We start from the raw sequence: 13,108 nt of genomic DNA, 5'->3' as shown, positions 1-13,108 counted from the left end.
TGCAAAGCAGCATGGAGATTCCTCAGAAAACTTGGAGGCATTTAACATTTTACAAAACAAAACATGTAACCCACTTATCCCACTCCTCAATTTATACCCAAAGGACTTAAAATCTGCTTACTACAGTGACAAAGCCACATCAATGTTTATAGCAGCTCAATTCACAATAGCCTACCTATGGAACCAACCTAGATGCCCTTCAACAGATGAATGGATAAACAAAATGAAGTACATATGCACAATGGAATATTATTTGGCCATAAAGAAGATGAAATTATGACATTATCCAGAAAATGAATGGAGCTGAAGAATATCATGCTAAGCAAAATAAGCCAATCACAAAGAACCAAAAACCAAATGTTTTCTTTCGTATACAGATGCTTATTCACAGTAAGCAGGACAGGGTGGCTAGGGAAGAATACACATACTTTGCATTAGACAGAGGGGAGTGAAGGGAGGGGAGGGGGCATGGGGTAAGAAAGGACAGTAAAATGAAATCAGACATTATTACCCTATGTGCATACATAATTACATGACCAGTGTAAACTGTACATCATGTACCACCAGAAGAATGAGAAGGTATACTCCATTTACATATGATTGTCAAAATGCATTCTACCATCCTGTATAACTAATTAGAGCAAATTTTTAAGAATTGTGTTTGCTGGTAATTGAATGGAAATGGAGGATATCATGCTTAGTGAAATTAGCCAAACTCAGAAACTCAAAGGTTGAATGCTTTCTCTTATGTGCAGAAGCTAGAGTAAAATAAAGAAAAGGGGGAGGGAATAATAAGATTCCATAAAGAACCAACAAAAACAAATTAATAGATAGGGGAATGGAAATCTAGTAGAGTAAAGGAAATGGGAGACGGGAGGGAAAAGGGAGAGATCATGAACTGTAATCGATTTCTATGCATGTATGCATATGTGCAGATGAACCCAACTACTATTTATCACCATGAAGCTCTAATTAAAAAAAATTCCTTGGTGAAAAAGAAAACAAGGATATTTAGTAATTTTGATTTATGTTAAATTCATAGCCTTTCAGAGATTAACTTTCTGCATTATACTATGATATTTGGGAGGATTTCTTTATTTCTACCATATCAGCTGATGATGTTGAATAAATTTTAAGCAAATGTTAAAGGTAATTCCCTATTATCTATATTGTGTGATTTAGCTACTTCTATCATTCTCATGAAAGAAAACACTGAACCCCTGCGTCAAACTTATTTAATTTAGTATAAAGTTCTCCAGCTCCAGTCATTTACGTGAAAATGACATAGCTCCAAACTTAAAAAAAAAATCATCCTGAACTAGAGGAACATCCCTGTCCTGCACATGCATCAGAGAATATATATGAGAGTGCGAATATATGAGAGAGCCCAGTCCAAAGCAGAAGAAATATTCAGGGGAGCCAAGGGTAATTGTTTCCCGTAAGCTAAATGAATATTGTTTAACTTCCATGTTGCAGAAGGTTGCTATGCAGGTATAGTTAATAGTATAATAGTGATCTCTTGAAAATAAAAAGATAACATATTTCAGTGGATAAAGACCAATGGGCACTTGATTAAAGAAAAAATTAAAAGTGAATAAATTTATAAATATTAAACTATGACTAATCAACAAAATATAAATAAAATCATAAAAATTATATTGAAAATCACCTAATTCAGCAACTTCATTTAAAAAAAAATGTAATTTGCACAGGACTGACAGAACACTGCTGACTTAATATTGAAACCAGAGCCTCTATTTTCCGTCCAATCCTAATAATCTCCAGTCATGTTGTCTTCCTATTGCCATGGCAGGATGAAGAAAATGGTAGAAATATATCACACATGCATCAACAAAAACAGAGAAGCTAGCTCATCATAAATATGTTGAGAGTTTAAAAGCACACATGCAAAGGATACTGCATAGGAACCCTGAAACCAAGAGCCCCTCAACACCTGCATGTTCTCTTTGATCCTCTTCTCATTGAAACTCTTGACCAGGACCACAACCCCACGCTGCAGCTGATAGCAGAGGGCAATCAAGGCTGGAGTTTGGTTGTGCTTTTTTGCCAAGGCACCAAGAACCGGATCATCCAAAAGAACAGGAGTGTTCTGGTCAGTCCTGGAAGAAAAGGCAGAGATACCTGAGTCCTGAGACTCTAAAATAGACCAAGCTCTGTTTAGACTACTCTAGACCAGGGATCCTCAAATATAGTCCCTGGACTGGCAGCATCAGTGTCATAGGGGATCGACTCACAAATGCAAGTTCTCCCGTCTCTTTGAGCCCTTCCATGGGTAACCCTACAAAACAAACTGAACATGGCGGCATGCACCTGTGATCCCAGCAACTTGGAAGACTACATATGGTCCTTACCCGTCTTCGGATGAGCTGACTTCAGGGCATCAGCCTCCTGTCTTAGGTTGGTTCTATTGTAATTAGATCTTACCCGTCATTGACTACCAGTACAGTATACAGCCACGCCTGTGGAGAGGTCTTTGTACCAACGGGGGGGTGAGGTTCTTTGCCTCACCTCTGTTGGCCCCCAAATTTTAGCTGAACGATCATGACAAGCAGAAGGGAGGACGATACACCAAGCCAATTGATGGCTGTTGTTGGAAAAATTGTACCACCGATGACATCATCAGCAAAAATACCCCAACACTACCACAAGTTGCTGCACCAACAGATAGTTCACAATGCATACAAGTGAGTTCACAATGCATACAAGTGACACATAGTCTAGGCTAGTTCTGCAAGCTGTTCAGTGATGGCTATTGCAGAAGCTGTAGATTAGTTTTATCTTTGTCTTCACTGGCACTGGGATGAAGATAGGAATTCTGGCAATAATGGCTAAAGAAAAAAAAATACGTAACATTCCAGAAGGCACTAAAAGAAAACAATTTTCTTAACAATTTACATTGTCTTCACTGGCACTGGGATGAAGATTGGAATTCTGGCAATAATGGCTAAAGAAAAAATTGTGTAACATTCCAGAAGGCACTAAAAGAAAACAATTTTCTTAACAATTTACATTATCTTGAAAAGAATTATTAAATATAATGAAAAGGAAAGGTGAAAGTAAACAAACAGATCTGTTAACCTCCTTTTTTTTGTTCACATATTAAAACAATCCTCAACAGTTATTTACCCAATTTAAATTAAACCATTTAAATCCCGTGAATAAAAAAAAAAAAATATTTGGATCCATTTTTTCATGAGCGCTCATCATATATGATATATGGACATACGTACATTCAAACATATAACACAAAACACAAGTGTGTACACATAATATAATACATACAACACATAACATAATAGTAAAGGCCTTATAACTTTTTACAGGTGAAATCTCCATTGCAATGTTTAAAAACTCTATAGTCAAAAAAAAAATAGAACTGATCATCAAAACATTAACCTAGGTCTGTATGAGCTCAAAAAACAAAATAGAACTTCATGATATGGGAAAGGGCAATAATAAAATAGATATTGAAAAAAGCATCCTGGTTCTGTTGCAGATGTAAGGAAAGCCAAATTGGAGTTTTGGATATCAGCTGTTATGGATTTGAGCCAAATCATCTTCTTTTTGGTCTGTAGAAATCGCTTTAGTTAATCTCTCCAGAATCCAAATCGGCTGCTGTTCTTCCTGTGGAAACACACAAACAGGCCCCCGACTCCAGACAATCACTGGGTCAGGACCTTGGTTAATCTCTCTGGAATCCAAATCGGCTGCTGTTCTTCCTGTGGAAACTCACAAACAGACCCCCGACTCCAGACAATTACTGGGTCAGGACCTTTCCATTGTCCTGTTAGAATATCTTTCCAAAGTACCTTGGGCTTGTGTACATTTTTTGGACACATATGCCTTTCTGCATCACTAAGTCCTGATGAATCCAAATTTAAAGAGTTTAGAGTAAAAAGGGTTATTTTAAGTTTATCTTTGGGGAATATATAACCCTTCCCAATTCCGTCTTTTTGCTTTAATAAGTACATTTTAATAGTTTGATGAGCTCTTTCAACTATGCCTTGTCCCTGTGGATTGTATGGGATTCCTGTTATATGAGTAATGCCAAATGATGAGCAAAATTGTTTAAAAGAGGTAGAAGTATAACCAGGGGCATTATCTGTTTTTAACTGTTTTGGAATGTCCACAGTGGCAAAATTTTATACGCAATGAGCTATGACATCTTTAGTTTTTTCTCCAGCATTTAGGGAGCCCATCAAAAATCCAGAAGAAGTATCAACTGTAACATGCAAATATTTTAATTTTCCAAATTCTGGCAAGTGTGTGACGTCCATCTGCCAAATATGGTTAGGTATCAATCCTCTAGGATTGACTCCAAGATTAACTTGTGGTAAAAAGGTCACACAATTTTGACATTGTTTTGTTATTTGTCTAGCTTGTTCCTTAGTTATTTTAAAACGCTTTTGTAAAGTATTAGCAATGACATGGAGCCTTTTATGAAAATTTATAGCTTCTTCTTCTATAAAGGGGAAATCCTACCAGCATCTTCAAGGGATACTATAGCATTAACTATATACTGACTATCAGAAAATAAATTAAATACAGAATCTTTAAACATCACAAAAGCTTGTAATACTGCATTAAGCTCTACCTTTTGTGCTGATTGTTTGTGTACTAAAGATGTAAAAGTTTGATCAGGTATAACTATTGGTGCTGTACCATTATTTGACCCATCAGTGAATATATTTGGAGCATTCATGATAGGTGTTTTTCTTGTCATTTTTGGAAAAATTACAGGAAGCAATGACCAAAAAGACAATAAAGGATTAGATGGTAAGTGGTTATAAAATGAAACATTAGATTTGCACATGATTATTGCCCAAGTATTTAACTCATTAGCTAATTCATCAATTTGATTCATAGTATATGGAGTAATAATTTTATTGGGAGAAATTCCAAACACTCCCTTTGTTGTTTTTATTCCCTTGAGTATTAATTGTCCTACAGCCTCAGGATACCTAGTAAGAATAGTGTTAGGAAAATAAGATACATGTATCCATAATAATGGAACTTCTTGCCAAAATACTCCTGTAGGAATATTTTTTGTTGGTAGTACAATAAAAAATAAAGGCAAACTTATATCAATTCTATCCAAATGCAAAATTTCCAAATGGAAAATTTAATTGTACTTTATCTATTGCTATCTCTAGATTATAATTTTTACTAAGTTTGTAAGTGTGGCATAACACTCTAGCAATGTGTTTTTAGCTTTGTGTGCTAATAATACATCATCCATATAGTGAAATATTTGTAGTTCAGGATTTTGATTTTTAAGTGGCTGGATTACTTCGTTAACATAAATTTGACACATAGTTGGGCTGTTAGCCATCCCTGAGGGAGTACTTTCCATTCATATCTCTGATCAGGACCTTCATGATTCAGTGTAGGGATAGTAAATGCAAAACGTGGACTATACTCAGGATGAATTGGAATTGAAAAAAAACAATCTTTAATATCTATAACTAAAACATACCAAGTTTTTGGCAAAGCAGACAATTGAGGAATCCCCGATTGAGCAGGTACCATAATGACCATTTCATTATTAATGGCTCTTAAATCTTGCAATAATCTCAATTTACTAGATTTCTTTTTGATGACAAAAATGGGAGTATTATGGGGAGATACAGAAGGTTGTATATGTCCTTCCGATAATAGTTGTTTGACCAGATCATGGGCTACTTGTATCTTTTCTTTAGTCAAGGGCCACTGAGGAACCAATACTGGTTTTTCTGATTTCCATGTAATATTTATTGTCTCAGTGGCCCTTTGTGAAAATCCAACCCATGTCTGTCTGTTCCTTGATCTATTTGTATTGGTGCTGCTATACCTTGTTCTTGTTTTTCTAATCTTTTTCCTTTCCTAAAACCTTGTCTAGCCATAATACTGGGTGCATTTTTATTGATATTATTTGTTAATGTCAAACCTAATTGATCTAAGACATCTCGTCCCCATAAATTTATGGGAAGATGATCCAATACAAATGTTTGTTCAGGATCATCTCCAGATGCTGGCAGTTAAAATTAGACACCCCAATGGACTTTGTCAACCCTGCATCCTTACACTTCTCCATGGCCTGGGGAGGAAGTTGTCATGAAGAATAGCTCTTGAAGTTGTCGACAAATATGCCAGAAAGAATTGCTAAGAGGAAAACTGTGAAGAAATACCAACAAAGCCACTGGTATTGATGTCTAGATGTGGAAAGTTTGCCAAGAAAATGGGAGAAAAACATAATGACACAAGAGAGAATCCCTGTGTCCTCCTTAGAAAATGGGAGAGATTACTGACTATGGACAGAAAGAGATGCCCATCCCCACTCTCCTCACTCCTTCCCCATTTCTCCCTATTACTCTCCAGTAATGCTTTCCTCCCAACCACTACATCAGAACAGCCCTCATGAAGGCCGTGGATGTGGAAGTCCAGCGGTGTATATCCCATTGTCAGACGTGCAGGTCAGACCTGAATCTTCCTCTACCAATTTGCTCCTCTGCACTCTCTCCTCCAAGTACTCACCTCCCATGTGTCACAGAGATCCACTGCTTCAGATATTGCTTTTCCTTGTTCATCTTTGGGTAATAATGACATCCCAGACTGGAATAGAAGCCATCATTTTAGAGATTTCACCAAATTGTGTTGCAACAATTAACTATGCTGCCAGGTATTTTGGTGGGGGTGTGTGCATGGGACATTAAGTTTTCATAAGGTAGGTGGAGCTATATTCTAGATCCTGGTATTTGTAAAATATTTTGCATTTAAAGTGGTAAGGAATGTCCTTTGGAGACAGGTTTTCCCTTAATCCTTTAGATCTTTCATGTGTATAATAAATACTATTTCCCAGGTCCTGGTGGGGGTTTCATAGAACTTCTGTTAATTTTTTTTAGCCCCTATACTTTCCTCTGGAAAACACTTCTCCTTCATTGGGAAAGGCCATAAATAATTGCATAGCCTAGATATCCAGTGATAAATGGCTTGTGTTCATGACCCAGGTGAAAAGATCAGAAATCCTTATGCCCCTGGACATATTATGGTCCAGGAGCATGCATATGAACCAAGCAGGGTCAGTATCTTGGTGGGGTTTTTTTTGAGATTAATATGGGTGTCAGAAAACCAAAGTGACTCTCAAGTGTTACTGTCATTGTGTCTTAAACTGCCCCAAGGCATTATTTTTTACCAATGAAAAATGATGAGATGAAAATGAAGCCAATGTGTTGGAATGCAGGGATAAGGGAAGGTGGAAAGGAAACAAGTTACACCTAAACCCCTTAACTGCAAAGGTAGAGGGAAATGAATGAGAAAGAGGTCAACATAGTCCAGCTGAAGTTTTTTCAGTGACTGTTCCAAGGATGGTCGGACTAAATCTGGCTTATGAAAAGTGGACCAAAGCTGCAGAGGTTAAAGAATGAAATTTGGAATTAATACTCTAGCCAGTTTTGTTGACAAAGTTTTCTCATCTAGACATCAATACCAGTGGGTTTGTTGGTATTTCTTTACAGTTTTCCTTTTAGCAATTCTTTATGGCATATTTGTTGACAAATGCATGAGTTTTGTTTTACCTAATGCAGAGACATTTTTCTTCTGGTTGGAAACTGATGACCATCAGGGAAATATAACTGTCTTCTTTCCTTTGTTTCTTTTCATCTGTCTTGAACATATAAACCTTACTATTTGGCTATTGTCCATATACCTACTGAACAAGGAATGAAATGATCCAAGAGATAAAGTTCTTTCTCAAATAACAATGCCCATTATCTAAATTATGTTTGATTGAGTTACAAAATAGTAAACAAACATTCTAAATATCTTAGTTATTCTAACAGATGGGGAAGAATTTGTATCCTTTTTATTTATAGAGTTGAGGAAACTGTTTAGAACATGCATGTATCTATGCATTGAAAATGGTGATCTCAAGAAAGATAGTCTCTTAAAGACTTGGGTTTCCATCAATCAGACCTATTCATGTAAACTGGATTGTATTTTTGTCTATTATTAGTCAATCAATTGAAATATGGAAGAAATTACAAATGACAAAATTTTTATCAGATAATAGCATTATTTAATCTCTGATTTATGTTCGTAGATATTACAAAGCTATTGTTAGTCTAAATCATGCATGCATTCACTTCATAAAATAAGAATTAATATTTTCTATTTAAAGAACTGAAGGAAAACACATTTTGAACATCTTAATAGACAAGATACTTTAGCTATATCTTGTTTACTACAAATAGAAAGGTCCTACATTGTTATTTTATAATGACAAATGAAATGTTGATATTCAGAATGATGAAAAAAAATTTAAAAGTCAGTCAGAAGATAATGAGTCCATAATCTGATCATAATTCTGATTCCATAAGCAATAAAAATCATACTGCTGATTGAAGAGTCAGAAATTTAAAGAACTTTAAATCATAAATTTGTAGACTCTGAGTAGGAATACATAATATTTCTCTGCTTTTTAAAAAATTTGTTTTTAATTGTTGATGGACTTTTATTTTATTCATTTATTATATGCTGTTCTGAGAATCAAACCCAGTGCCTCACACATGTGAGGCAAGCTCTCTACCACAGAGCCACAACCTCAGCCCCCTTTCTCTGCTTTTGATACTGTATTTTTATGTGAATAAACTTTGTACAAATCATCACTTTCCACAACAACTGATCACCCAATGTAATTTTCAGTTCTTTATATCACATTGCAATAATTTTTACCGTGTATACACAATTCCTTTGAAGTATAGAATATGTCTTCTCTCTTCACAGTGCCATCTGCAATCTTGCTTCTAATGGCCAGTCCTACCTCCTCTTCTACTTGGTATGCATAAACACAATCAATATGGCGGAACCCAGCTTCTATAGCTAGTTTAGTGGCCTCTATTGTCTTACTATTAGAACCTAGAGGAACAAACAAAAGTGTTTGAGAATCATATTATGAGAAGTAACTCATAGTGAGTAAAGTGGAGAATTTATTAGAAGGAAGTTATTTTATAGTCCAATGTGTTCTTCATACTACTTAATTATGTGATAAGGAGATAGTCCCTGAACTTTGAATGCCCATTTTTCTAATATGTAAGTTTTAAGGAAATAGCAATAGCTAAAGATTGATTTTTAATGTCATCTGCAGAAGGAGTATCCTCTCAAATCTCAAATTTTGCCTGTGTCTTGTGTTAGTGCTATATTTGTAGTAATGACCTCAAATCTACTTTGTCTGGTATTCTCCTAGTTAATGACAAAAAATCTATGCCACCCACACTGCAGATAAAATGATAATTTGAAAAATGTACAATGAACTCAAAAAGATTCACAATAATAACAAAAATCAACAAATGAGCAAAGGAGCTAAACTTTTCAAAAGAAGAGGTACAGTCAACAAGTACATGAAAAAATATTCAGCATCTCTAGTAATTAGAGAACTTAAAGTTAAAACTACACTGAGATTTCATCTAATTCCAACAAAAATGGCGACTCTCTAGAATACAGGAACAATAAATGTTGGTGAAGATGTAGGAGAAAAGTTACACCCATACGTTACTGGTAGAACTTCAAACCAGTGCATCCATTCTGGAAAGCAGTATGGAGATTCCTCAAAAAATAAGAATGGAACCATGTATGGCTTCTTGGTATATATGCAAATGAGTGTAAAGAAAACAAAGGAGACAGAAGCAAGGTGCAGAGGCAGAATGGCAGAAAGGCTCCTGCCAGTTTTATTTATATCAATAGGTTACTTTGGGTCACTGGCATCAGTAGTACATTATTGTCCATGTGTCACTAGGAAGGTTACAGAGTTAGCAACATTATGCAGCTTATTAGTCAATTACATGCTGTAGTTTTAATGTGCAATGTTAGCGGCTTTGTGTAGCTCTCAAGACAGTCCATTGTTACTGTTTTGTGGACAGATTCTGACACAGCAGAGCTTGGTAAAATATTGTGGTTGTCTAACAAGAGAGTTTCTTTGTACCTGAGGTCAAGGTCTAGGTTGATAAGACGCCAGCACAGAACTGCTCATTAAGGACATTGCAACAAAAGCTAGGCATCTGTGTCTTTGCACAGAAACTTTCCTAGCAGCTAGGCATTCTGTGGCTTTGCAGAGAAAATTTCCCAGCTGCTAGGCATCCTGTACTTTTGTACAGAAACTTTCCCAGCCACCAAGCATGCTACAGTCATGAAGTCATCAGAGACCCTAATCACAAACACACAACACTTACAAAGGAGCTCAAATTAGAATGCTGCAATGTTGCAGCCACATCAGTGTTTGTAGTAGCTAAATTAACAATAGCTAAACTATGGAACCAAACTAGGTGCCCTTTACAGATGAATGGATAAAGAAAATGTGGTATATCTGCACAAAGGAATATAATTCAGACATAAATAGGAATGAATTTATGACACATGTCAGTAAATGGATGGATCTGGAAACTATCATGCTAAGTAAAATCAGCAGTTCCAATAAACCAAAGGTCATATGTTCTGATATTTGGATGCTAACACATACAGGGGGGAAAGGAAAGGAAGAATAGAACTTCAGAGGATTACACAATGGAGAATGGGGGAAAGGAATGGGAAAATCAGTGGAATGAATCTGACTTAACTTTACTATATTCATATGTGAATATATCAAAATGAATCTCTACATCATGTACATCCACAAGCCTGGGATCCTAATTAGGAAAAGATACACTCTATGTTTGTATAAGCATGTCAAAATAGACTCTGCTGTCGTGTATAACTAACTAAAAAGAACAAATTAAAAAATCAAATGAACACCTTTCTCTTCTTGGTGACAGGGATAGAACTGAGGGCACTGTGGAAAGGATAAGTGTCACTCATCCCACCAGGTTTCACAGACAAAATGTCCTGAGGAGGAGGAAGCCCTGCTTGGCAAAGCAGTGTGAGTGAGGGAGGTGCTGTGGCTCAGCCTGTCACTGCTGGACCCTCCCCATAGGCATTTCTCAGTAAAGACATTTTTCTAGAATGCACTCTGCAGGTATTTTTTCTGATCTTTTGGCATCCTATGCCACTGCCCCGACACAACTGGACTATGAACATGGCTACAGAATACACAAATAAACTCCACTGTGTCTTTACTCTTTAGGGACTTGTAGTATCTTTGTGCATTATAATAATGTAAAAAATCAAAGTTTCCAGATTTCAGCCAAGGGTAGGATCAATAATAGGCTCTAGAACAAAGAGCAATGAGCCTACGTGACCTCTGGCTCTCTGACTGTATCTCTACACAACAGAACTAAACACTTGCTGGAAATACATACACACACACACACACACACACACACACACATGTTTATATATATTCAAAGGATATAGACTTACAAATAAGAAATTATATTCTTCTTCTAAAGGATTATTCACATAAGCATCAGCCCTTAAAGCTAAATCAGTCTCTTTTGTGCAAAATATAATGAGTGGAAATTGCATTTACTCCATAGCCTACAAAATTTGGAAGATGATTTGAAAGTATATTTGTTGAATATTAAAAAGGCAAATCAAACTGCTCTTTTCTGATTTAAAATTATCAGAAATTTCTCTTTTCAGGAAATCAAAATGAATGTGATTCTGTTCCCGTTGCCCTCTGCTGATTCTACACCTGAATTTCTCAGGTATAAGGGCACTTGGAGTAACACTTGCACCCTTCATGAGACTTTGCCATACAATCTACCAAGTCCTGGCATGGGTCTTCACAATTGCTCTCTGGATGTTTCCTTAACTCTTGCAGAAGCAAAAAGCTCAAATTCAAACTTCACAGAACTTGACCCCTGTCAAAAAATTGAGTGGTCACAAGGTGATATTTGAATACAAAATTCTTTCAAGTCTAGTGAACTTAGATCACTCCACTTCAGAGGGTCATCTGTCAATATAGCACACATGAATGATGACCAATGATTTACAAATATCCTTGTTAGGTCCCAGTTTGACTTATCAGGATGTTATATTATACATTCATGTAAATCTCCCACAGTTGAGAGCACATGGAAAATTCTACTCAGCTCAGGTCCACCATTTTCTGTGAGAGGCTGAAGGCTACCTCAGAGCAGAAAGGAAGGAATCCTCATCATTTATCTGTGCTTCTCATCTTCTGTACATTTTGCCACACAGATGTCTCTGGATCTTGCCTTTTTGGAAGGAAAAAAGATTTCCTGAAGTATGGAAATAAACAGAGACCAGTACCAGTGCAAACCAAGTGCAGACATTCACCTTTTACTAAATTGGTTGAATAGACTGAAATCAGACAATGATGTAGAGCTCTGTCTGACCATTGTCTCTCCTGTGCATGGAATAGCTCTAGCTTGAAGAAAAAGAGAACATGTGAGTCCTTCACAGTCACATAAGGAACAACTAACTTGACAACCTAGATTGGATTCCATTTATCTTGTGGATTCCATTTATCTTGTGTCTACTTTCTTATGAACCCTCAACCCAACCCCTTACTGTTACCTCTTGAGGTTTATAGGTGCCAAAGCCCCACCCAGGAATGAAGTGACCATCATTGAACTCCACATACTGATGTTTGGAATTCATTTTTTCAATTCTTTACCAACTCTCTAGGACAAACATGCCTATAATGGGAAGTAATCACTCTGCTTCTATTTACGTGGACCAATGTGAGAGAGGCAGGTGCTGTCTGTTCAGCCTGTCACTGCTGGACCCTCCCTGTAAGCATTTCTCAATAAGGACTTTTGCCTATATGGAGTCTCCAGGTATTTTCTCTGGTATTTTGGTAACCTATCCCACTGCCCTGGCACAACAGGACTATGAACATGACTGAAGAATGCCTAGATAAACTGCAATGTTCATGCCAATTAGGAACCTTCACGATCTTTGTGTGTTATTAAAAACTTAAAAATCAAACTTCCCAGATGCCAACCAGGGGCCAGATTGATAACAGGCTCTTGAACAAAGAGCAATGTGCTGTGTAACCTCTGGCCCACACCTGTAACTATATATGATGGATCTAAACACTGGCTGGAAAAATATGTATAGGGTGAGGATATAGATTTACAAATAAGAAAATGTACTCATGTTGTAAGGGATTAATCACATTAGTGTGAGCCCTTAAAGTTAATTCACACTCTTT

General features: G+C 36.5%; 1 protein-coding gene across 1 annotated transcript in view; it reads right to left on the bottom strand.

Moving 5' to 3' along the window:
* The window catches only part of LOC144257009 (estradiol 17 beta-dehydrogenase 5-like), a 48,003-nt gene extending 35,451 nt beyond the window's left edge, over positions 1 to 12,552 (bottom strand). Inside the window, exons 1-6 of the mRNA XM_077802932.1 lie at positions 12,456 to 12,552; positions 8,746 to 8,913; positions 7,273 to 7,403; positions 6,535 to 6,612; positions 6,003 to 6,097; positions 1,955 to 2,120 (exon numbers count right to left, since the gene is read on the bottom strand). Coding sequence (XP_077659058.1) covers positions 1,955 to 2,120; positions 6,003 to 6,097; positions 6,535 to 6,612; positions 7,273 to 7,403; positions 8,746 to 8,913; positions 12,456 to 12,552 — 735 coding nt within the window. The remainder of the gene's footprint in view (positions 1 to 1,954; positions 2,121 to 6,002; positions 6,098 to 6,534; positions 6,613 to 7,272; positions 7,404 to 8,745; positions 8,914 to 12,455) is intronic.
* Between the last annotated feature and the right edge of the window lie 556 nt (positions 12,553 to 13,108).

The sequence above is a fragment of the Urocitellus parryii genome, chromosome 9 (genome assembly GCF_045843805.1).
Source record: "Urocitellus parryii isolate mUroPar1 chromosome 9, mUroPar1.hap1, whole genome shotgun sequence".
In the NCBI taxonomy this organism is placed as follows: Eukaryota; Metazoa; Chordata; class Mammalia; order Rodentia; family Sciuridae; genus Urocitellus; species Urocitellus parryii.
This window is presented reverse-complemented; position numbering and strand designations above follow the sequence as displayed.